The 27,177-nt window shown below is 41.2% G+C and overlaps 1 protein-coding gene across 1 annotated transcript in view; it reads right to left on the bottom strand.

Moving 5' to 3' along the window:
• The window catches only part of abr (ABR activator of RhoGEF and GTPase), a 136,315-nt gene extending 110,563 nt beyond the window's left edge, over positions 1–25,752 (bottom strand). Inside the window, exon 1 of the mRNA XM_073479831.1 lies at positions 24,696–25,752. Within this exon, the coding sequence (XP_073335932.1) occupies positions 24,696–25,515 (820 nt within the window). The 5' untranslated portion in view covers positions 25,516–25,752. The remainder of the gene's footprint in view (positions 1–24,695) is intronic.
• Between the last annotated feature and the right edge of the window lie 1,425 nt (positions 25,753–27,177).

Here is a 27,177-nt window from a genome sequence, read left to right as displayed (position 1 = left end):
TGAATTGGGAATGTGTTTTGTGTACTTACACTAATGTGAGTGCATACCGCTCTGCAAGAAGCAGTCATTTTTTGTCTCCATCTAATTCTGCAGTTTGTTTGTCCTTGCCTATATGTGTGTTTTTGTGACCTAAATCTGGTGTCAGTACAACAAAGATGAAAAGAGGACGCAGTGGAATACAAAAGCTGAGGCAAACGTTGCCTTGATCAGCTGCGGCCAAACAGCGGAGCTGAACAGAAAGTCTCATGGGGGAACAAGGCGGCTGTGGCTTCGAGCATCCACTCCCACTTTACTCAGGGAGTTAAGGATGTGTGGTCACCGCTTAACACTGAGCCATTAACACAGATTCAGTGGCTGCAGAGAAAGGATGCAATTACAGCCTAATGTTTGGTCCACTACATGGCACTCCACTACACTACAGGAAGGGTGGGACCGGGTCATCAACCTACGTTAACATCCAGGTATGAGTCATCTTCCCCTGTTAGGTCTACCATCTGCTGACGTGTTATAGCCTGTGAACTGGTGAATGGGCTGTTTCAGGGTCAGTGTAGTGGGACTCCGGGAGTGTGCTTCACATTGGCCCTTGAAAAGCTCACAAAACTGGGAGTGTTTTTTTATTCCTGAGTGGAGGAAAGGGCTGAGTTCAGCAGCCCTTGACATACCAGTTAATTTATACTATACACACATACACACACACACACACACACACACACACACACACACACACAGGCACATGAAGTATACGATAAAGGATGGATTGAAAGCAAAAGGATGACGAAATGACAGATGCACAAAAGGGCTGTGCCCTTTTCCATTAGAAGAGCTCATAGTAAAGCCTGGATGGACCCTGTTGTAATGTTAATATCTATTGTACACATCCAGCCTCTCACAGAATTCAAATGTGTTAAAGCACATTAGGTGTTAAGTTATGATGTATTCTGTTTCTGGTCACAGTAATGCCAGAACCAAAATAGCATAATATTAAAATAGTTCACGGACTAAGTATACAGCCCCCGGTGATCAAAATTCATTATCATCCAGTTACACAGACCTGATCCAGTTTTGAAAGTGGACTAATGCATGCACTGTGCTGAAACAATCCAGTGCTGTGATGCATTTCGCGTTTCGAGAAAAAGGCCAATATCATAAAACATCACTTCAGCATCACACAAAGAATATGAACTTTGACACTTTAAAGACATATTTAGACACCATGAGAAATACACCAATTCATTTTCTTGCAGTGATTAAGATGATAAGTTCTATACCACTTTCATGTCTGTATACTATACATGAAGCTAGAGTCAGTGGGCGATTAGCTTAGCTTAGCATAAAGATCGCAAAGGGACATTCAAGCAAGCTATCAAGCTAGCACTACCACTACTTAAGCTAATCTGTTCGCAGGTTCACTGCATGCTGATCACTATTGGCTGTACCTGTTCCTAGAATGTTATCTAATAGGTCACACTGAGCATGGGTTTGACTGTAGAGCTTTTAGCTGAAAAAACTGACTAATTTCATTAATGAAAATTACACTTGTTGTTTAATAATTACAATGGCATCTAGTTGTGCCACTTCCTCTATACATTATGAACCGACTTGGGCAGAGCCTTTGGCTGTGCGACAAACTCACACATTAAAGAATTTGAGGTAAAACGTAAATGTGGTTTTCAAAATCAGATTAAAACATACTACAAGGAACTTTTAACTAGATATGAAACAGTCACAAATTATTACTGATGCCTTCTTATGACCTACATGGGCAAATGAGATCATGAGCAAGAAAAAAGACTATTTCTACATAATTATTATAGTTGTTCTTAATTTCTGTCCCCAGGCCCGACTCCAACTTATCCGGGTCTAAAAAGTCATAAAATTAAAACTACTTTTTATGGCAGAGTGCTGATGAGTCTCACAGCCTGAGGGAAGAAGCTGCTCTGTATTCTGGTGGGACGTCATCAAAATAATGCTTAATTTGTTTCATCATTGTCATCTTTTGTCCGAAGGGGCCGCCAGAATCAACAAAAAAAAATTAACTACAATGTTTCTCACTTTGCTGTGGAGAATTATCCAAGGACAGGTGAGTAATGTCCTTCTGCACTGTTTATGTCCTTCAACAAGCTGCTAGCAAGGCTATCAAAAAATAGCCTTTGGCCATCTCAGTCAGTCATGTGACTCTCAACTTGCAAGTTGTAGTGGTTTGCTGAGAGTCTTTTGACTGGAAGCGGGAGAAAACCAGTAAGTCACTGCACTGTGCCAAGACACAGTCCCGTGTCTTTTCTATACTTCAGTTTACAGAGGTATAAACAAACAAGATATATAATGTTAATTAGAGAGCCATAAAAAGGTGCTGGCAGGCAGATTTTTTTTTTTATTGTCTTTTTGGACAGAGCCAGGCAAGCTATTTTCCATCTTTATGCCATGCTAATGCTAAAGCTAATCACTAGCTTTGGCTTAATTTTAGAGGACAGACATGAGTGGTATAGGCGCTCTCATCTAACTCTGGGAAGGAAAGCAAATCAAGAAGACATATCACTCAACCAGTGAAACTAATTGCTGAATCGTCACAACACAAAGACGTTAATGTTGCAATAAGAAACAAGACGTAAAGATGTACAAACTCATACACTTGTGTTTTATGTGTAATAAACAAAATGAAAAGGCTCATGACTGTACAGTGGGATACTATTTTAACACCATAGCTGTCTTTCTGACAGTCCCCAGTCCCCTTTGAAGAACTAACAGCTGCCTACAAAATACACTTCTGACAACATACTTGAACTTTGGGTTTCCTTCTTTCTGTTTTTGTATCACTAAAATCCCAAACACCAACACCCGGTCTCCCTCTTACTCTCCTATTCAGTCCCTCCCTGCAGATTAAGGCATGGTAACAATGGTGACACAGCAGAGCAAATCCCAAAAGGCTGTGTCATGTGCCCAAAAAACTCCCAACACACAAACACACACAGCATCTCCACAGCACACAATCACAGCTGTGCCTGATGGGATGGCAAAGTGGTATACACTCACTGCTCTGAATTAAAGCATGGAAAAAACCATTGTTCATATCCTGCTTTATGTAAATGAGCCTCATTATTATATTCCTTTTATAGAAAAAGTTGCTTTAATATAAAGTAAAAAAGAAAAAAAAAAAAAACAAGGTCTGACCAATTTAGGAGGAACAGCAGAGGGAATTGTTTCCAACTCATTATTGTTTCTCACTGCAACCTGAAAGCGCTGCTATCACTGATCTGAAAACAGTGCCAAAGTGACCCAGCGTACAGTATGACATGTCAGACTGTGTCTCCAGCACGGCATGAAGACACACAATAAAAGAGCAGATTAAATATTCATTATCACACAGCTTGTGTCCTCGATAGGTTGGAACATAAAGTTCTACCTCCAGGTTGTAAGCATGACTCACTCTCCCACACTACATTTCTCCAGGCTTTCCCCTGCCTCTGTGCCTGCTAGCAAGCAAAAAGCCTGACAACAGCAGACATGAGTTGTTACCACTATGAGGGAACGGAGGCGAAAGGAGGAGGAGGGGGGGAGTTGACCGTCTTGTTATGGACAGCCACAGTGATGCACGCTAATTGGAAGTCCAGAGAAAATGCAAAGTGTTCTCTGTGTGAATGTAGCTCTGGTTATAACACGAACAGGCAGCCGAAGAGATGGAGAAGGAGGGGGTTGCTGGGTAAGATGGCTAGAGGTAAAGACGAGCGCAAAGATAAATGGGAAGCGATGTGTGAAGAGGAGTAAATAGATGGATGGAGGAATACGTACTGCTGTAGAGGGTGTCGATCCAGGACAGTCGGGGCAGGCCACGAGCACTGAGGGGCTCCATCCTCCTTTTTCTCTCCCTATCTCACTCACTCCGCTTCTTGCTTATTTCTTCCGTCCTTTTCTGTTGCTGCTCTTCGCGTTGCCTCTTTATCTTTTCCTTATCCTTGAAAGACAGCCTTCATCTCGCAGGTTGAAGCAAAAAGAATCATTTGGGAAAAATGTCAAAAGACACCGCGGGGGTCCAACAGGCAGACGAGCGGGTGAGAGAGCCGAAGACGGGAGTGAGTGAGTGAGCGGTGTGTGCGTGTATGACAGAGAGAGAGAAAACAACAGGCTGGAGACGACCACCGCCGACCGTTGCTATGGGAAGGGAGAAGCACTCCCTCTCTCTCTTTGGCTTGCTCGCTCACTCCCATTCACCCCTCCTCTCTCTCTCTCTCTCTCTCTCTCTTGATTCTGCGCGAATGGCTCATCAGCCTCTCTCGCTCTCTCTCCCTCTTTCGAGCTGAGGCAGGAATTCAGAAGCGATGCATAATGACTGTGTAGCAATGAGGCTTGAGTCAAACATGAATTAACTGGCAGATTCTCTTTCTCTCTTTAAGAAGCCTCATTTAATTAACGCCAAAGTTACTATCTCTTCCCCTTATTTTCCTGTGTTTTAGGTCAACAGCTCCTTTTTGAAGCGTGCCAACTCAACTGCTTCACCTTGCCATCTTTACGTTTCTTTTCTTCTCTTTCTTTGTCTTTACCAAACCAGGTAAACGTCTAAATGATATATAATGTTTTCAAGTCTTTTTCCAAGAGATAACTGACCAAGATGGCAGAATAAAAACATTTTTTCTTCCTCTTCCTCTTCTTCTTTGATAAAACAGGCAAACCCAACTATTAACGCTACGAAAGAACATAAACAGTTTCCACTTAGGATGCATGTACAGATATTCAAGTTTTCAAGTCTATCCAATTCAAGAAAAAACTATAAATTAGAAGCAAAATCCCTGAACTGGGGCATGATTTCCCAAATTCTTTAAAGCTGACTTGACCTCCCACTATTCCAAGTTTGGAAGGGGCGGTGTACTTAAAAGCTTTTCTTTGGTACAGCTCTGTCCTTACATAGAAAACCGTGAGCATCATGAGAATACAATTGAAAAACATACTCTTTATATACACACACACACACAGGTAAGGAGGTCATAGCCCAAGAAGATATTTGTTTGCCATCTCCTGAGGATGGTTTTATGTTTCTGTCCGTGTTTTCTTGGGGGTTTCTGATGCGTGATGGTAGAGAATACCCAACACAATCAGCTCGAGATCGCTGCCGCTTGACTGTTGCACACACACAACAATGAGCTGCTGTGTGTGAAACAGAGTCAGTCATTCAGTGAGAAAGTGACTGATTCAGATGTCATGTTTTAAGCTACTCCAGTCTTCTGTTCCCGTGGCCGCTTGCTCCACACACACAAGTATTGGAAGAACATGAAAGAGATGCTCAGACATGAGTGTGTGTGTGTGTGTGTGTGTGTGTGTGTGTGTGTGTGTGTGTGTGTGTGTGTGTGTGTGTGCGCGCGTGTGTGCGTGTAGCGACAGTGGAAAGGTGGTTGGACAAAGCTGAATACTAAAAAAAATACTAAAAACACGCTTCTTGATTCTGCTTGGTATCATGTTTCGTACTATGTAAACCACCAATAATAACCTTTAGAGTTTATGTTATCGCCCATGTCTGTTTGTTGGTTTGTCAGCAGGATTACACAAAAACGACTGAGAGGATTTCCACAAAAAATCGATGGAGGATGGGTCTCGGCTGAGAATAGACCCCATTAACTTTTGGTGTAGATCCAGAATTTCTTTCTCACTTTCTTTAACATTGCAAGGTGTTTTCCCACATTTTTGTTAATTTCCCATGGAATAATATATGGATCTGGGGCTGGTATCTATGAATGAGTACAATTTGATGTGGATCCAAAAAAAATCTGGATCTACCGGATTTAAATGTTTTATTTTAGATTGGATTAGGCTTGATTAAGGCTTAAGGCTTCTCCACATAACAAAGTAATACAATAAAAATGTTTTTAACAATGTCTTACAACATCTGCATTAAAATAATGACTTGAGCACAATTTTAAACCCCCCATATAGAGAAATTAGCTTACAGTACAACCTTCATCTGGTTAAGGAAACAAAGAAATCAACATTTTGTCATTATATAATTAGGATTTTTATAGTCTGCTTTATTGATTTTCAAATGTTCTCTCTGTCAGCTTCTAATAGGCACAATAGCTCATTTAGCACATTAGTTCTCCTGTTGCATCCTGTTGCCAGAGTCACAGCTGACAGCATCACCACACAGCACCCTTTCTTCTCATCAGGCCCAACTATCTGTGTTTATGAACGCATGTGCTACATTAGAGACGAGCACCGTGCCAGCGGCAACAAAGCCTCGTATGAAACCCTCCCCTCAAACCCCTGTTAGGTCCACTCCTCCCCCCTTCACCCTCCTCTAACCAGCATGGGGGAGGAAAGACGGGAGGGTTGAGAGGCAGAAAAACTTCAATTAGGACACAAAGGCTGACAGGAGGAACACCCCCCTTCTCATCCTCCACCCTCGGCAGGCAGAGCACCGGGCCCCGAGCACCGCTCTTTGTCTGGCTACAGAGCTCTTATGTGCCAGCTGGAGGAACCAACACACACGTACAACGACAGGGCACCCACAGAGCTCATCTAGCCAGAGGTCATAACTGTGTGTTTGTGTGTGTCAAGGCATTTAATGTAAGCCTGTGTGTGTTAATGCATGTCAAGGCTGTTAATGAATATAAATGTGTCATTATGGTAGGAGAGAAATCACACTGGCATGACAAAAACATGCGCAAAGTCAAGGTTTGGACACACACACACACACACACACACACACACACACACACACACACACACACAGATATATGGGTTAATGTACAGGGAAAGCCATGCAGATGGTGAACACAGGGTTGGTGAGTGGCACTTCATCAAAAATAGATTTATCTACTGTACAGCCTTACACACCCTTTGTCTTAAAACTAGGACAATAGTGTGTTTCCCTCTCTTGCCCAACACACACACACACACACACACACACACACACACACACACACACACACACACCAATGTGAGCATTTCTGTATGTGCATGTACCTGTCTTCTAGGTTTTTGAGCTGCCCACCTCCCCCTCCTCAAGGCCTCATCATTCAAGGGGCAGAGCCAAACAAAGAAAACACACAGATGCCATGCTTTCACACACACGCACACACACCATACAGTATAAGCAAACACACCACGCTGAATGTTACTCTTCCTGGAGTGTCACGAACGTACATTTATCAAATATTAATAGGCAGTCAAGCTGTGTAGTAAAAAGGGCCATTACTATCTGTCTCCACAATCATTTGACACACAGACACACAAAAATACAAAAAACACACAGCCAACCAGCATGCACAGCAGATTCAGGTGAGAGCAGTTGAAGTATCCGTCTGGTTGCAAATGTTGGGGGGAGCAGTCTCGCTCTTTGTAATACAACAACAAAGCGCAACACATCAGCGATGGTTTAGTCTCTGTAAAGGTCAACATTCAGCAACAGTCCTCCCGTCTGTGTGTGTGTTTGTGTGTGCATATGGTGGAATAAAGGCTGAGCAGGTGGATTGAGTGGATGGATAAGATCGAGACTTCAGGCTATCATAATTTTAAATGTCTCCATATCGAAATTGGTTTTTCCCAGGAAAGCAGGTGCATTGTGTGGGATTGCCTTCAGGTCAGGTGGAGTCTGAAATCGTACAGTCTCCTCTTTGTGCACAGAAACAGAGTGTGTAACTAATTTGGATGTACATGTAAAACAAAAAAACAATATATCATTACTCAGTGCAGCTATAAATATATGGTCTACAACCAAAAAGAAGCTTAAAATCAATTCTCGCCTTTGATCATGCATGTCACCCCACTGTTAGCACCCACTGTACTGCATGATGCTCCAAGGCATATTTAGATTTCACAAAGTCAAATTTGAGTTAGAGGTCTTCTGCACCACTGAGTCCCGCAGGATATTTGATTATTCACTCTACTTAATAAGCTTTCTTTTGAAGGTGTAAATAAGTCGTGTTCTATGCATTTCAAGGTTAGCTTCTACTCAACAGAGTCAAAGTTAAAAGTGGATAATAACATAATGGAGTTAGTGTATACAGAATGCAACAATCTACACACAATATGACCAGAATATTAATCAGAAATGGATGGAAATGGTTTACCGGAATACCAACACAGCACCATTATAATCATTTAGGGTGTCTATGGACAAGTCTTCTTACTCTTATTCAAAGAATGCAGGCCATTATAAAAGGTATAGTATATACTGTATGTGTTCCTGTGCAGAAGGTAGGTTTTATGTAGAAATATGTATTTTAGAGTGAGTCTAAACGTTGCCAACAAGTAAGTGAAAGTATGTGTAAAAAAAAACAGCATAAGTGAAATTTGTGACTTTCAAGGCCTTATACTTAGAAAAATGAAATTCAATATTCAAGATGTTTATTGTACACTTGTGTGAAATTCTTTGGCTGGGAGAAAAAAATAGACATTTGGGTGAGCTAAATTGTTGTAGGCTCTTAACTTGAAATTTCAATTGGTAAGATTTACTGTCATATAGTCTGGAGGAAGATGGTCATCACCAGGCCGGTGTGAGTGTGACTGTGTGTGTTTGTGTGTGCGTGTATATACAATTAGGCAGCGTAGTGGCCCACCAGCCAATCAAACTGCCACCCACCATTCTCCCACCCCTCCATGCTCTCTGTTCTACCCAGATACCCCTGCCTCACCCCCACTCCACCAACCCCACCCACATGTAGCCCTTTTACTCTCCTCCAACATTTCGACCCCAACCCCACTGCCTGGAGCATGATTGTGGAAGGGGGGGTATGTTGATAGCACTAATTTTCCATTCACCGCCCTCCATCTCTTCAGGGCAGCACCCACAGAGAGGTGGCAGTAAGTATGTGTATGTGCCACTCTGCCCCATTTTCCCCCCTTCTGCTCGGCACTGGAACACTAAACTGGTGGATGAAAATAAAGTAAAGTGGAAATGTTAAAAGCTGTTTTTAACAACCTGCGTCCGCTTTTAACACACACTCCATCCACCCACTTTGAACAGTGGTCCAGCACTAGCTTGTGAGTGTATGCATGTGAGAGTGAGAGTGGTCGCACACACAGGAAGTAGACAGCTGTATTTCCATGTGAGTGGTTCCAAGAAAGCCTAATGAAGCGCTGGAGTGAAACTGAATTCACAGAAATACAAATAATTTAAGATAAATACAATTAGTCTTGACAAAGAGAGGGGAAGAAGTTAACACATTGCTGGAAAGATAAATTGATGTGGACTGTTAAAAATGTGAGAAACTTGAGAAAAGAAATTGTATTAAATTATGTTTGTTTCAAAATACTTCATATGCCAGTTGTGAAGGTGGAAATAAAGATGAAACGTCAGAGTCCAAAGACACACACCTTGGCAATGGATGACTCTCTGGCTGTATGTTTTTCAGACACATCCCTTTGTTTTGGGGGGTTGGGGGAGATGGCAGCGGGGACGAGCAATGACTATGCATTATTAACAAGCCCGGAGTGCACTAGTGATGAATGTCTGCTTGTTAAATGGGAATGTCTGAAATCATCTGGGGCAGATTTTTTATCGTTTGTTATTGTGTGCCAGTTTCTTTCTTTTTAAGTGAAATGATGTGATGAGCCCCATGGGTTGTGTTTGTATCTCAACTGCACAAATAAGTCTTTTGTCCACCCTCTGCGTTTGTCATAATCACTGTGTTATGTCAACATCAATTCTCCTGTCAGAATACACGAGGAGTTTATCCAATACTTACTTTAGTAATTCTCCCTCTTCTCCTATGTGTGACGAGGATAAAGAATATTCTTTACATAACCTAAATTGTTAACACCTCTCATTGACCATTAACCTATTCCATCTGACTGAAAAAGCTACAGCGAACAGAAGAAAACCAGGAGAGCTTGCGTCTGGTGTGCGCATCACAGCATGTGTTCTGGCAGGCCAGATCCCCTCTCACCTCATTTGCCCTGGATCTCCCCCCGTAACTCCTTCAACATCCAATTATGTGTGACGACCCTGTCTAGCCGACCACTGTGACATATCTGTGTGTGTCTGCCATTTCTATATTAAACCAGCTACTGATATATGATAAGATAGAGCTTCCTTTAATACAATCCTGTGCCTGTTCGTGTCAAGGAGAAAGATAGAGGAGGGGGCAAAGAGATGGAGGGAAGTGTGTATATGAATGAGAGAGAGAGTGAAAGAGCAAGAGAGAGCAAGAGAGTATTCATCCCATGCCAGCTGAATTCACTTTGATCTATTGAGGTCAATGTGGAAATCATCTGAATCATGCTGTGATTGGACAGACACCAGATAAGCAGGACTGCCCTGCACACACACACACTCAAACGTCCACACACGCCCAAACGTGCACACACTGTACAACGTCTCATATGTTATTTATGCGGTTTGCTCATCATTAGTGTTTATTTCTTGTAAGACAAGCTTCATTTTTCATCTTTCACAGCCACACTTGACCAAGAAGCTTGTCTGACATTTTAAATCCAACCCAGCAAACACTGTGTGTGTTTCCACTCAACAAACTGATTTCTAATGACTGATTTCCTCAAATGCCTGACTATAAACGTCATAGACAAACACACACACAATCACATAGCCCATAAATGAGGTGGAAAAGGGAGTACAGTGAAGGTACTGGTGTCTAAATAAATACCTACTGCACTCTAGTGTTTAGTTTCTGCCAGCACAGGTTCAGGGACTCAAGTTGAGATCTTCAGTGTGTGTAGAGGACAGAGATGTTAGAAGACTAGATAAGGAAATCATGGGGAAGGATTCTGCATATGAATTTGAGACCACAGAGTCCATTATTACAGGAAATTAGTGTTTTGCAAGACTGACCTATTAGTTCAACAAACTTTACAGTAGGCATTAACTAATTAAATGGATGAGGGTTGATTTTGGTGTTGGTGATTTGGTATTCCACAGTGAAAAAGGTTAGTTGACAGAGTTATCAAAATCATGTTTAATACTTGAAAGACAATGTAAGTCCTCTGAATTTTTCTGCTTGAGAAGCAGACACGGACTCATCTACTTCTTGCAACACAAGGGTTAAACATATCTGGGATACATTTACAATAATTTAACACAATTTCAACTTACAGCTTTAATTACATTATTCTGAACTGACACTTACAACAGTTACTCATGAGGGAAATTCAAAAGAGACAGATTAAAAGAAGAGTGATCAAAATGAAAGCAAGTCAAACTCCAAAGATGCTGGATCCTGCTACATTTTCTTCAATTCAGCTCAGCATCTTTGTTCGGATGTCCCTTGCCTCTTTAATGTCCACTTCTATAAACCCCAAACCCCAAGTTTGCAACGCAGGCATCCCGTTATAAATTTTAAGTCTCAAGCCCAAGCTAAGATTAGCCTGATGACATTACTGTGACATCATCAGAGTTATTTTTTCACTTGACATGGCTCCTCCAGCGACTCAGAAGATAATATACAACTGTCTTAACAGGCTACATAGTACTCCTCATGACAAGTAAACTGAATCTTTCTAAGGGCCAGAGGGGTCAACTCCACTGGTTTCAAAAATAATTCCAATTTCATATAAGCTTATGAGAAAATGTTTCTACTTATCACTTGATTCAATACCCTTAGTAAACAGTTTCCTAATGAGTTTATAGTCTCAATCGCTAGTTTCAAGTCTTCTTCAATACAGTATGAAGATTATTTTGTCAATTATGCTCCCATTTAGAGTAAAATAGATGATTAATCAGGGTGTGCTTTAGGGCGTGGCTACCGTATTATTTTCATGTCACAGCATGTCCTCCAGTTCTCAGTCAGATCCAATCATCAAAAAACCAAGATGGCAACGGCTGTGATGCCAAACTCGAGGCTTGAAAACAGTTGTCTACAAACCAATAGCTGTTGTCACGCGGGGTTTAAACTTGACCTTGTTTTTCAGTCAGTGACTGAGATTCAATACTGCGCCTGAATGCATCCTGTGTAGACACACATGAAGCACTGAAGCCTTTGCTGCTCTGCTAATGTGTTGCTTAAACTATGCCTCCTGTGTAGAGCAGACATGGTGTAATACTACGCACAAATGTCATGAGGATTAATATATGGGGAGCAAGTTCCACCTACTCAACAGAATGACATTATTACCACACTCCATTGAAAATGTGAATAACAGACAAACACTGTGACACTTTAGAATGGAAACAAACACATCACAGCAGAACTGTCATTGTTACAGATGTCCACATGGGGGTGCTGTGTCCACCTCCCCAACATCCCACAATCCCATTAGATCCACTACATTAGGGTGACCTCTCACTAGCATTATTTCACAAGTACAGCGTTTCACCCATTTACCTTTGGCGTAACCTTTACTCTTATATCATGTTACAGTGACACAGGTCCAGTGGTGTAAGGAGGAAATAAAACAACAACAGCATTGTCTAAAAGGTATGAGAAGTCATTTTGGATAAACTTTCACAAGGTAATGCTCAAAGGCTCAAAGCCAAATCAAAACCATCAAAGCTTCAGCTGAGTTTTTTTTCTAATCATTAGTGGAAATAAAATGCTCCATGAACACAGCTCCAGATAAAATTTGGCACAGGTGAGCGAGCTTGACGCTCAAGTTGCAGAGGTGTTGGTTGGCACATCTCCCGACTCAGTTTAACTGCAGGATACAGCATACACACACACACACACTCACTGACACATGAGAGGGACACTCACTGTGAAACAGAGTGAAAGCTGCATTGTGGCGGCATAAGTAGCAACTATTTCTCTGACCCAGAGGGCTCTGTTAAACCACCTCAGCATAACAGTCAGTTGTCCAACTGAAGCTGTCAAAAGTTTTGACACTAATACTTTTCAATATCACAAGTCTGTTTCTTTTTTGTCATGTATCGAAAGAGGTATCAAAGTTTAGAATTCTGTTAGTGTGACAACCTTCGCACAAACTGAACAAACCAACACCTGTGACACCAAGAGGAAAACCAAGATAGCATCTTATAAAGGCAGAAGCCCTCAGAATTAACAATGATCCATGACATGCTAACACAATGGTATCCAATAAAATGAAGGCAGTGTTTGGGAAAGTTGCAGAATTAGCCTGGCCTAAAATTCAATCCTGAGAGCAAACAACACCGTGTTGCATTGCTCTCAGTTCATTTGCCAAGACCTTGTGGGTAGAAAGCAATTATGATTATTTGTGTGCCAACAAACAGCGCCTGGGCCTACATGGAGTTCATAAACACTTTGCAAACAGCTCAAAATTCAATGGAAGGAAGACACAACTTTCTCCTGGAGAGATCTCCTCCTAAGTACAATACTATGCCTTTACTTTAACCCTAGACCTGCAGGCTCATTGTAGCTAGTGTTTCCACAATGACACTCAATACCCACATCAGGGGCTCATGTGACCTGACACTCAAACACTTCTTTTCTTGCTCTTATGTGGGCTGGACTTAGTCAGATAACAAGCAAGGTTTGCCATCCATACAGTACAGAATACACTCTTATTATTAACTGTTTTATATGATGTTGTGGCATGAATAGAGAAACAAGTGGTTTCTCTAAAAAATCTGTAAATCTGTCCATTTGTTTCCATTTCAACCTTGCAAATAAAGGAAGTGAAAGTGATGAGCGTAGCAAGGGATGTCCGCAAGACAACAACCAACGATAACTGGGACAGAGAACTGAGAATGCCTTCGTATCCTTTGGTACAGGTGTTTTGAAACTGCTACGCTTTGGTGAAGGCCTGCGTTTCATTAATTCCCCGGTGTGCAGCCAACATCAAAAAAAGCTTTCTTGAGAAGGACACACAACGGATGCATGACAAACGCTGGCAAGAGATGGTGTCTTGTAGCGTTGAGAAAGGATAACCTTGTGTTCAGGGCTAAAAGGAAGTCTACACCTCCTACTGTGACAGCAATGAAAGCTTCAAGTCTGAGCCAAGTCTCCTTAGAGGTGATGGTCCAGAACAGTCCATGAAAACAGTTTTTCTGTGGCAGCCATCTGACACGCTAACACTGTCACCATGAGAACTTCACACACCAGCAGCTTAGCATTTACAGACAGAACAAAGACTAAGACTGCTATCACAACGTGTCTGGCAGACATTTAGTTGATTAACATTTTGGCAGGGTTTTCATGGACTTTTTTGTGCTTTGTGCTGTGATTTACTTTATCTGGCCTTTAAACTAGTTTAGAGCACATTAAAACATAACCATCAGACCAATCTATGGTCTGCCCTCCTTTCTTTTGTTACACTAAGCACTCTGAGCATTAGGAACTGGTGATTATCAAATGTCAACATCAGTATGCTTATACACATGTTGCATTTGTCCTTACCAGGACATGTTTTCTGTCCTTACCAGTCTGAGTCAGCAGATGTTGAGCACTGGAATATGCCTCCCTCTCACCAACAATAGCATTCAGCTTCCTTTCATAACAAGCAATCTACCGAAATTACTACATATACAATATAAAACACGACAAAAACTTAAATTGTTTGCATAAGGCAGGAAACTAGCCATTTGCAAATGTTTCTCACCAACACGTAAAAACCATTCAGACTTCCTCCTCTTTCTAGAGAAGAACAAGCTATGGCAGGTTTGCTGTCATACTGCTACTGGTCGCATTCATTATCAATTCATTACACAGGTCTCAACCCTGGCTAATGAGGTGAATACAGTTTTGGACTCATACCTTCAGAACAGAAGTTTGATGCAACACTGTTGCTGCATAAATTAAAGCATGTATAAACATTAGTAAAATATTTTGTTCAGTGCGGAGTATTAATTTCGATTAAAGACAGTCTATCAAATTTGATCTATATCTTGCCGATTCGAAGAGCCACATATGAAGTTGTGCTCAATTCTGAGAATAAATTACTATACAATTAATAAAAAATAAATGACAAACTGGCTTTAAGCCCTACATCACGGTGCCCCACAGTTTATAATGTCACTTGTCATGACAGGGATGTCATCTTTACCTTCTCAACTTTCAGCATTCCGACTGCCTATTCAGCTAGCAAACATAACAACAGTTACCACCAGTAGCTAGTTAGCTCCTGTTAGCTAGAGCAACAACAATATCAAAGTCATTCTGAATTAAATATCTAGCTACTGCTGTAAATAAACATAGCACACAGTCTCAGACACTGACATCCCCTTTAATTGTATTTAGCTTAACAAGACTGCACAGGCTATCTGCCTAGCTGGCTAACTAGCTAGGCGGGGTTGTGAACTTATTCTTACTCAGCATTAAAGTGGAGATACAGCGTTAACAGCAGCAGCCAACACTAGCTGCTTAATTCATAGTTAACTCAGCAGGGTTTTAAAAAAAATCAAGCGATGTGACACATACCTCTGTTAAGAGAAAAAAACAGTATTTCTCTGTGGTCGCTCTAGCCAACAAGAGCTGGCTAACGCTGCTAACACCATCGCTTTGCTTTGATACTGAGTAATATAATACTAATCAAAGCTCACATGCCAGCCTAGCTAGTCTAGGTTCATTTCTACATTATACACAATTTATTTATATCATTATTCACTCAAAAATGTCATTTTTATTTATGTAATACTGAACACTTTGGGGTACCATACTACCTGAATTGAAACCATCAACCTCAACAGTTTTGGGGGGGCTTGATTAAATAACTGACTCCCCTCCAATCAGAGTGGGAGTAGCTGCAAAATCATGTGGGAGAAGTCAACTGATATATGTGGCCATGCACACCCATTGACAACGTGTCAGAGAAGAATGCAGGGCTCTGTCGGCCCATATGCACTGCCTGCACACACACTCCCCAGCTTTTTACCACACACACCACACTGGGGTCTCCATGGCAGCCAGAGCAGTTAGCCAATCAGAAGTGACCTGGTGTTTTCTCTGATGTGTTTTTTCTTCAGACGAGGAGGAAGTTTTTCTAAATGTCAACAATAAAGAAGGAGCTGAGCTGTTTGTGTGTGTCTGCATTCAATCTGCATTTATACTGAGCTATTGCACTTCAGCTAAATGTAAGCCGTTTTTTACATATTCTGTCCATAAAGTCTGGAAGATAATGCACTTTTCCTTCCATTTCCAAATCAACAAAAGGGAGATCAATGTATTGACGTCACTTTCATCTAGGGCTCACAGGTGGTGGGTTCATTTAGCAGTGCTGTATGAATCAGTGAACTGACAGGAAAACCACCAACCTCGGCCGCTCCTTTACTTTGCAGGTGCTCATCTCCACTTGATTTGAACTTGAGAGAATTTCACATCCAGAATGAGTTTGCATTTCCTGTACTTCTGTATTTCCTTGTGTAAAATCCTAGCTCGCAGGCATAATTTGAGGGGAACGTGGCAGTGAGATAACTGGTCTTTGTTTATAAGATGGGTTGAGAGGGTGAGTGACGTGTAGTCCAGCTCTGCCCTGACTCAAGGGAGAAGTAGCAGGGCTCTTATTGGAGGATGGAAGGCAGAGATTTGCTTCTAGATGACTGCCATCTCTGGCAGCCTGTAGCCTCTGCCTGTAGCCTCTTAATGTGAAAACCTTCCCAGCATAGCCATGTCCCTAATCATAAACCCCTGGGAGGTCCACACCTTTGTTGATTGTAGGAGTAGAGGCACGAAGGAAAGTGTGCCAAGATCCCTTTAACAGTCAGCTAGGGGGAAATCATATGAGGTGCAACCACCAAAGTGGCACTGCCATAAACAAGAAATTAAATTAATCCAAATGTTCACTATGTATCACTTTTAATCTGTCACATTATGTAATGGATCATTGTAAAATTTGACGCTGTGCACCCGGTCTGGGCGTCTCAACCGTTTTCATTTCTCAGTTTCAGAAGTTCATGATTGTGGCTACTGACGTCAGCAGACTACAGGAGCACATCACATCATCACAGGATTTTATGTGAGGCAACTACAATAACCGTTATTTGAACCTGGGATTGTACCGTGGGAATTCCAGCTATGATGAAAAGTAACCACACTTCTGTTTAATTCACTAGTTGTTTGTTATGGGAGACTTCTATGACAAACAGTCACAAGTGATTCAGAGAAAATGGAGGAGATGGGATTATACGCAACAAACTGTGAGAAACACATCCTGACCTTTTGGTTTGTGGGCACATGCTGTGCGAGATGCACACTGAGATAAGCTAGCACCAGGCAATGCTGAAGCGCTCTTGTTTGCACCGCAGGTCCTAGCCTTGCATTTCACACCTCAGATATAGAACTATGGTCAAGGTTTCCGCACACACACTCAACTCCTGCATCCACCATCTGAACGAGCAATGATGCTGCAAAACCAACACCTCCTCCTCCTCCTTGATCACAGATACATCCTGTCTGCCTGCCTGCACAGCCACAACGACACATTCATCACCAAGGTAACACAGGGACAAGTCAGTCCATAAATAGGTTTTTAGTTTGGAGGATTTAAAGCCATTGGTTCCTTGACTGAAGTCACTTTGAGGGGATTTTAGATGTAAGAAGAATGTAAAAAAAATAGTTTCTCAGAAGGTATAGATGTAGATGTTAAACAGGACTGGCAGTCATCTAATGTTAAATAAATATGACTTAAACATAAAAGGAGTTATATTTCCATTCATGGTGAACATGCAGTATACCAGTTATTTGGCTGCTTTATCACTGTATAAAATCAAAGCTTTTCCAAAAGGGAAGTAAAACTGCAACATAATTGGGGATCTGTCACAATCTCATTATTTTGGTTTACAAAAAGAAAAGCAACACCAATTACTATTTACACTATCAAATAATCTTCTGATTCTCTTTTCAATGAGTCCTTAAAAGGTCCCATATAATACTCATTTTCGGGTTCATACTTTTAATTTGGGTGTGTCCTCGAAAATGTTGACATGCTTTAATGTTCCAAAGACACTTTATTTTTCTCATACTGTCCATTGCTGCAGCACTTCTATTCATCCTCTGTCTGAATGCTCCTTTTTAGTACCTGTTTCTTTGAGGCGCCCCTCCTGTAAAGCCCAGTCTGCTCTGATTTGTCAGCTCTCACAGGCCCGAGCAGGCACCACCAAACTGCTTCCATGTCACATTTTGCAAATACGGTCATGCTGGGGGTGTGGCTGAGGGCGGTGACCATATAGTTGTGGCATCGCAACCTCTCAGAAGTCCTGACAACTCCGTGAGAACAGTGGCCCAGGTGACATCTTAAAATTGCCTGTCCATGACCTAAAGATGTTATTATCATATCTGACAAATAAAATGCAGCATATCCTCACATTTAAGAAGCTTGGACAAATCTGCTTGAAAAGTGACTGAAATAATTTATCCATTATCAAAATAGATGCCAATTTTTATGTCAATCTACTCAACGATTAGTCGACTAATTAGCGGTAACCAATACGATATCCTTTTCCAGCATTGTTCCTCTAAAAAGTCTTATACCATGATGTGGCCACGTAGTTCTGCCTGTTTTCAATGGATGTGTTAAGTTTAATGGTAGGTGTGTCATTTAGTTTATAAAATGCAGGGATATCAGGATATCCCACAGACCAAGGTGATGGTTTTCTGTCACATTAACTGTCCTTCATCCAAAGGTATATAATTTACAAATCATATACAGTGAAAACAGGAAAAATCCTCAAGTTGCTGTTGTAATCGCTGTGTTTCCCTTTATGTTTATGTGACTCCTTAAAGAGGCAATAGAGGAGCCGACATACCAATGGAGCAGCCATATGTCTGCTCAAGCCCTGCAGCAGTGTTGCCTAGGAAATAACACACATGAGCCAGAGTTCTGGGAGAGATTTACCCTGGTTTGTGGAGATTGTTTGGATCTTACAGGGCAGTCTGCCATAGGGTCAAGCCTTCACTTCTAAGTAAGCAATTTGAGCTTTCAAACTGTCCAACAATATATACAAACCAGAAGTGCATAGACGTGGTATAGACTGAGGCCCAGGAGCCTGATATCTCTCATTCACAGGTTTTAGAGAAAAGCACAAACACATTGAATAGTCTGAGCTGCCATGTACACCACAGAATGTGTAAAATGGAAACAATATGACAGGCTCATAGTTCCCCCGCTGCACATGCAATTCAGGACGAGCCCAGACAAGCCTTGCTTATCTGAGGGAAGAAAGAGCCAACCCAGGGGAAAGGAGAAATATGTGTGTCATATCCAACAACCACTGTCTAGCAGAGTGACAAGAACAGGTTTGTTCTTCAGTTTTCTGAACATGTGTTGGCTGAACTCTTCTTCTAATACCTAGACATCAGCAGCAACCATGCAGCGGATTATTAAAAATATTCAGTGTGTTCCTTTTTCTCTCATGTCCACAATACAAAAAGATACAAAAACTGAACATGTTAGCAGGATGACACAGCATGTGCTGCCAAGCCTGTCTGATGCTACAGTTGTATTTTTTTTCAAACAACAGTAGTTCATTGTGCCAAAAAGCACTACTGCAGAAACCGGTTACATTTTTTATGGAAGCTTATTCCCTAAACTTACGAAATAATTCCTGGGAAAAGAAAGTAGAGCTGCATCGATTATAGTTGAATAAGTGTGAGCCTGAGGAAAGAAAATTAATTGCCAACTATTTTGATAATCTATTAATTCTTCCAGTCATTTTTCAGGTTAAAATGTCAACCATCTGCTGGTTCCTTAGATTTAATAATTTGCTGCTTTTTTTGTCGTTTATGACAGCAAATGAAGAGTCTTTGGGTTTTGGACTGTTGAACAAAAGAAGCATTTGCAGACGTCACTTTGAAGAATAAATGGCAAAGTACGTTTCTGCAAAACTACAGATAACTTAGAACTTATGTTGACACTTTACATTTCTTTTGGTTCAATTTAAAATTTTCCTCCTGTCACAATGATGTGCTTATGCTGTGGTTAGGGTTAGGCACAAAAACCAATTGGTTAGGTTTAGGCAAACATCATGTCACAAACACTGCTGCAAATTGCCTGACTTCCTGTCAAAAATATTCTGATTTTGTGGCTGGAATTTGTCCCGAGGTCTCCTTAAAACCAGCCAGTGGTGCAGACTCGAACTACGAACATCAGCTTGGCAGCTTCCTTGCCTGTAACTACACCACCGTACCCTCCACCTCCTGACATGATTGTCAGGTAATAAACATGTTATGTGAGTGTGATAGGACATGTTTTGTGGAAATGTCAATACAGTACGTAGCCTATGACATGTGCAAATTTGAATGTAACTGTGGGTTGCAGAAATGCTAACTACAACTATAAACAATCATTAGTCGCAGCCCTAATACATAGAACGTTATGAGAAGTCGACACTGTCATGTTGGTTTTAATCATTATTTCACCTTGCGAACAACAACAATCTATAATGCATTTACACTGTGGGTCTAATAGGATTATCGGTCTGTACACTGCAGCGCCAACATTAAATATGTTGTTCCCTAACTGTATGTTTTGACAGGTCTACATTCCAAAGACTTTAATTCCAAAATGACAGGTCCACGGTTGACAACAGGAATACTTGTTATCACAGTATCATCTCCTGTTAGTGTTACATTTATGAGATGACTCATCTGAACAACATGTTGCCCACAAGGTTTTTAAAATAATTACTGTATCAGACTCGTGTCATTCACAAAGAATATCATATTTAAATACTTAAACTTTTAAAACTGCTACACGTTTGAATGCAAGTGACCTGTGCTGAACTTTGTGAGCATGAAAAGTTTTTTTCTTGCCTGGCTATTTTCTGAGCTACCACATGCTTGAGAGAGAAGTGTGTTATAGGTAAGAGGAACTGCTCTCAGATGGTCCATCCTGTTGGCGAAGTGACTTAAGAAATAACAGAGTAACTTAAGAACAGCTCTAACTTGAATTGACCCGATGAATTTATTAAGTTATCACATTTGCTGCGGCAACTGAAACTTTATCACCGACTGAACAGTGAGTCATCAGACTTTACTGTCAGCCATGCAGAAATAAAAACATTTTTCAGTGTGCAGATCAAAGATGCTGTGGGCTAAAAATAGATAAGACATAACACTTACGCCCTCATTCTACCTTAATCTTGCTCTTGCCCTCAAAAACAAATATTTCTCCATTAAAATGCTTTAAATATTTGCATAGCAGATAACTGGAGTCTATCCATCATTCCAAATAGTTGTCTGCTGCATGCCAGCATGACCAGACCGAGGTAATGCAAAACAAACACCAGCGAAAACTATTTTTCAATTTTTCAGAGTTGCTCAGTGAGACAGAATCATCAAAAGACAAAAAGCTTTGGTTAACAGTCTTAAAATAACAGCTGATTTACTCCAGGTTTAAACAAACACTGTGCTGTGAATCAGAGATGAATCAGGAACCATACAGAGAGGCCAAACCTATGGCTTCAGACAAGCATGACCTAAAGGGGGACCTCTTCCCAGCAAATGCACGTTACACAAAGGCATCATGATGAGCAAGACCCCAGGCATGAGCCCACTGCTGGTGTGTGTGCGTGTGGGAGTAAAAGAGGACTGCATCCCATAATGCCATGTGACCAGGGGCCAGATGACTGCTGTTTCTTCAATTAAAAAACTTGACCTCACAGCCAAGTGGGCAGAGGCTCCCGAAAATGTCTTCCTACAGCTCCACATACCCTCCATTGTTTTACGACACAATCACTGATTTTTCCGGAGCACAACATCAATATCCTGTTGGACAACAATGATGGAATAGATTAGGAGTCAAGTGCTTATCCTTACTGACCGGTTTATGGGAAAATACACCCCTCAATCAGCTACGATGGAAGAGAAACAGTGTGTCATGATCAGAAAACAATGCAGGTGTTTTCTTTCTCGAAGTTCATCAAGTTTTCGCTTTCACATCGAGTCATGTCCGACGATTTTCTTCCAGAGCTGTTTCCCACACATTCATGTCTCCTTGATAAAGTACAACATTTCAACAAAGGGGGGGTCTTTCAATGACAGCACTCTAAAAGATTTTCCACTTTTGCATAAAATTATTTCAACATCTTATCAAACAGAGGCTGAGTGCCTTCCTCATTCAATTTTACATAAAGAAAAAGCTTTTGTGTCAGTTGTCCTGGCACTTGTGCCTGAATGTTGAGGAGCACTGGACCTGAAGGCCTCATCCTGCTAATACTTCCATATTTTGGGATTTCTCACTACAAACACTAAAGCTAGTCATTTCCTAAAATCCTTTCATATAATTCAGACTACATACTATCCAGCAAATCACTGAAGTTATCATTAAATGCCATCATCAAAATGAAACCATGAGCTAACAATTAGTAGTAAGGCACACATAATCCTCAAATATTAAGGGCGGAACAGACTGGAGCACAAAGATGTGTCACAAACTAACATTTTGTCTGCTCAAAAGGCCTTCCTCAATCTATTCTCATGTTGAACTTACTCACTGACTGTTGACTCATGACATGCAGACAATCTCAGTGATATTGCCACACTTTCATGAGGAAGTCTTAAAGCAATGTCACAGCATTTGTGTTAATCTTGTTTCCTGTAATAGCCTTTTATTTTATCACTTTAGCTCATATATTGCTTCTTGTCCAAGGCTTTGAGGTTAACAGATTTTGTGGTGCATTAGATACCAACCCTACATCTTCCAAAAACTATGACTACTAACAAACCATTGGTGAGTGCTTTGTTTTTTGTTCCATATCAATGTGAGTACTTCAAATGAACTGACACCTCAAAGAAATAGTTTGACATTTAGGATATGTGCTAATTGGCTTTTTTTACTGAGAGTTAGATGAGAGGATTCATAGATACCGTGCTCAGTCAAGAGACAGGAGACAGTTAGCTTAGCTCAGCACAAAGACTTGGAACAGGGGGAAACGGCTAACCTGACTCTGTCCAAAGGTAACAAAAACTTCCTCTCAAGATTACTAATTAACGTGAAATATATTGTTTGTTTCATTCAAAAACTGAAGTGTATAATAGACACATGCAGTGTTACTGTGAGTAATGTGCCAGACTATTTCTTGCTCAGGAGGAGCAGTAACTTCCTGAAGTCTCTGTGGTTGCCTGGAAACCTGGCACAGTCACGACAAAATTCAAGGAAGTAAGAACATGCTAGTAAGAAACAGTGCAGGCCATTACCTCAGAAAACCATTTAAAAAAAAAAATCACACTTTGGTTTGTGAACAGATAAAACATGAGCTTTAGGGGTGCTGGGAGGTAGAATTTGTTACCTTTGGAGAGAGCCAATCTAACTGTTTTCACCCGTTTCTGGTCTTTAGTCGGTGTTGAAATTGTTCCTTTAGGCCACCTTGGAGCCTAAAGCTTGTCATTGAGTTTTATGCAAACAAAGTTACATCCACTCAGTAAAGTGAACGAAACTTAATTAACTTTTTTTCTATAATGAACCTGTGTCTGATGATCAGGCTTGTGCTTTAAACCAGTGAAATTCTAAATGTACTATATTGACTATCATGTTGGCGATGCAGGAATCCTCATTCAAAGAACAAAAACACATCTTAATATCACCCTCTAGATGCAAAATATGCAGCACTAAGACAGTCATGGTATTAAGGCTGCAACACTACTGAATCATATACATTATACAGTTATCAGTTAACTGACTTTTGTAAATTAGTACATTCATTGGTGCTACTTTTACAGTCATACTGTATGTGTATGTATGTACATATTGGTGGTTAATCTGTTGCTGAACTCACAGGATATGGCAACAAGCTGCACCTGCCTGCTGTCATATCAGGAGGGTAAAAGTGGTTGAAAGACTTTGAATGTGATTATTATAAATACAAAGAGTTACATAGCAACAATTACAATCTAAACTACATTAGAAAACATATGAACGTGTCTTATGTCTGTGTTGAGAACAGAAAAAGGATCCAACTGGTTGCAAATATCAAAACACTGGATTTGCTCTCTCTGTGTCCACACTGCTTCAGTTCCCTTGGCTCCAACTCCAACCACACTGCAGCTCTACTGAGGCTGACATAACAACCACTTAGCTACAACTGAGACATCTGTTCCAAAGGATCAAGCTCCGAGAGAGACTACTTAGTGTAGACTACTTCACACATGGAAACCACTTGATACACTAATGCAACAGCATCTAAATTCTCTGTTTGCATACTGTACAAACAGCATACACAGAGCACCATGGGCCCAGCCTGAGGTAAACCACTAATACACATGATTAAAAAAAACAATGTGATGCTGAAGCAGAGGTTCACTGAGGAAACAACTTCTTCATCAGTACTGCAGTCGCTTATTTTTCCTGTTATTTTTCATGATGTCCGCTCCACAAAGAGGAGCTGGATGGTCAGGGCAAAAAAAAAAAAGGGAGCCAGAAATAAATAAATCACGTAACATTGTTGATCAGTTGTAACCTACTGTGTGCTGCAGGACACTGACCAGTTGCAGTATTGACCAGTTGTGTGACATTGAGGACATCAAAGTCACAATGCTTGTATTGATTGATAACAATGTTGTATCAAATTAAATGTTCACTGTCAAATGTATGATGTACAATTTTTTTAGTTCCCTTATGCATTGTCCTTTGTGAAACTCGATATTAATCTAGTTCCCTAATGCCAGGCCCCTTGCAACACTTGTATTCACATGTGTTAGTTCTGTTGGAGCTAGATCTAATTTAGATCTCCCCATTGTCCAAAACCAAGACTTAAGGTCACTGCCAGTTATTGTACAAGTCTGTTGTGTTCCGCTTCGATGTCATCTTATTTTATTTTTGAAGTAGCCTAGTAATTGTGTGCATCATTTACATTTCACATTTTAGAGTGTTAATAGCAATAATAGCAGCGATAGTGTTGACATTATTACCTGCGGAGGAGGAGTCGTCATGGTCGGAGCTCAGGTACCCATCACTCCTCCTGTCAGGGGTGCTGCACCCGGACCCGCGGGAGGCTCTGCGGTGAATCTGCGGGAAGGACGGGGACAGCCTGCCGTCATCGCCGGAGTCAAAGTCCCTGCTGTGGCGGAAAGGCCGCCGGTTGTCCCGGTAACTGCCGGACGTCCTCTGGTTGTCCCTGCCGACGACGTTTGGCACCAACAAGTTATTCCTGACGAAATTCTCGTTCAGCTCCGCATCCTCGTACTCTCTGTCGCTGCCCACCTCGCTGTCATTCAGCTGAGGGACCACAGTTGGGGCCGGCTCCCCTCTGTGAGAGCTGGGTTTCCGTGGCGGGACAGGGATGGGGACGGGCTTACCTGTCTTGCCGATGAACCTGCTCCGTTCTCGGCCGAAGGAGCTCATGAAACCCGCGGTGTTACCTGCCGCGTGGTGCTTCACGCCTCCAGGGTCAGACACCTTGGACATCCTGTGCCCGTCGCTCTCATCGTCCCGCCGCTGCGGTTTCCTAATATTCGCCGTCTTCGCAAAGCCAAACGTGTCAGCGTTAAAGTTTTCATCTTTGCCTTCAAACCTTTCCGGGTCGCTTCTCCTCTGTCGAGAGACGGTGGTCTGCAGGTAGATCACCTTGAATTTCTCCTCCGCCAGAGCCTTCTGCAGCCTCTTCAGGTTGCTTTTACATGTCTCCAGCTCCGACTCGATGTCCTCTACAGAGTTCAAGTCCATTCGGGGCACGTCTCCGTCGGGAAATTCATTCCTCCAGTGTTTTGCGAATTCCTCCTGTTCCCACATATCGATGTTCACGCCGGGCTTTCCGCCAACCGCAGTCTTGAACGCCACAGTCAGACAGAAAGGTTCAAGCTAATTGTTCTGCGTCTTCTTCGACAGTTGGGCGACGCGTCTGTCGCATATATCAACCTTCCCCTCTTCCTCTGAGCTCAAAGAATAAACTGTCTGTCGGTGTTATCAGCACCACTTTCTGACCATCTTCAGCCTCCCACACACTCAAACAGCAGAAGTACGTGTGCACTGAGCGTGTGTCAGGAGCGGATAGCAAGTTTACCACAGCGCTTAAAAGTTTCGAGACTTCCTGTGTTTAGGCATGCTGCCTTCACGCGCTGCTCGGACAACTGTGATGTGTACGTTGATGCAGCACACCTCAAAACCAGATTTAAAGAATGTGTGTTTGGCTGTCATTTATTTTGCTCGTTTCAGTGTATAATTTCCAAAAACAATTGTACTAAACAAATAATACACATTACCTACAATCAGTGTTGGGGGTAATGAGATGGGATGTTACAGTAATATATGTCTTTGAGCGGTAACGGAGTAATATAACGCGTTACTAATAATATTTCAGTAATATATTACAACAGTTATGTCATGTAACGCGTTACAATCCACGTTACCGACTGAAGTGAAGAGTTTATTGTTTTTTTTAAGAATTCATCCACACCAACATGACCATATAAATAAAGGCTATGCTTGTGTTTAATACAGCCGAGCCTACAAGTTGTTTGTTTAGTCTCTGTGTGACTGAAATGAGACATATTTCGCAGGCCTAATGATGAAGCCTTATTTACATTCTTGAATCACGTATGTCCATGCATTCCTTGTTTTGTGGACTAAAATTAAAAGGCATAGAAGAAGAGATTTTTGTCTTGTCATGTCAATATAGGCTACATTATAGAAGCTGTAGGTCTATTGTGTTTCATATGACTAAGCCTACAATTAAAACTATTTATTCCTATCTCATAATATATCAGACTTTGATCCTTTGTCAGCCGGCTCATCCCTATGTCTAAGGCCATTCATTTATTTAAAAAGATCTAGGTTAGTTAAATGTTCTATATAGGTTATATGGGCATTTTGTTGAAAGTACCTAAAAAAGTAGTGTAATAAGTAATATATTACTCTACACAGACAGTAATGTAACGTAATACATTACTTTAAAATGAAGGTAACTAGTAATATGTAATATATTGCATTATGAAAATAGCTTGCCCAACAATGCCTTCAATACTTACACACATTCCATGAGCAAAACAGGAGCAAATACATAAGTACAATAATTATTTCGCTCATATCCGTACATTTTACAGAGTAGATAATAGTGTATGATAGTCATAACAATAAATGTTTACCATCAAATATACACACTGCTTATCTTCACATACAGTCCCTAATATGACTTGAGTACCACAGAATATTGCCTCTCAAGCTCACTAGTTTGAAGAATTCCGACAGCACATGAATGCAACACGAACTAGCTCAGTGGAAGCTGCTGATGAGTGAGAGTTATCACTCCTCTGCTTTAATAAAAGTCAAGCCCCACCAGGCTTTATCTAGGGTTTAAATGTTCACTCCATGTGGTGCAAATTTAAAAGTCACTTTTCTTTTTCCCTTTCAACATTTCATGATATCCATGTAAATGGCAGATGAAATGGTGGGTTA

Source organism: Pagrus major, chromosome 13 (genome assembly GCF_040436345.1).
Source record: "Pagrus major chromosome 13, Pma_NU_1.0".
Taxonomy (NCBI): domain Eukaryota; kingdom Metazoa; phylum Chordata; class Actinopteri; order Spariformes; family Sparidae; genus Pagrus; species Pagrus major.
This window is presented reverse-complemented; position numbering and strand designations above follow the sequence as displayed.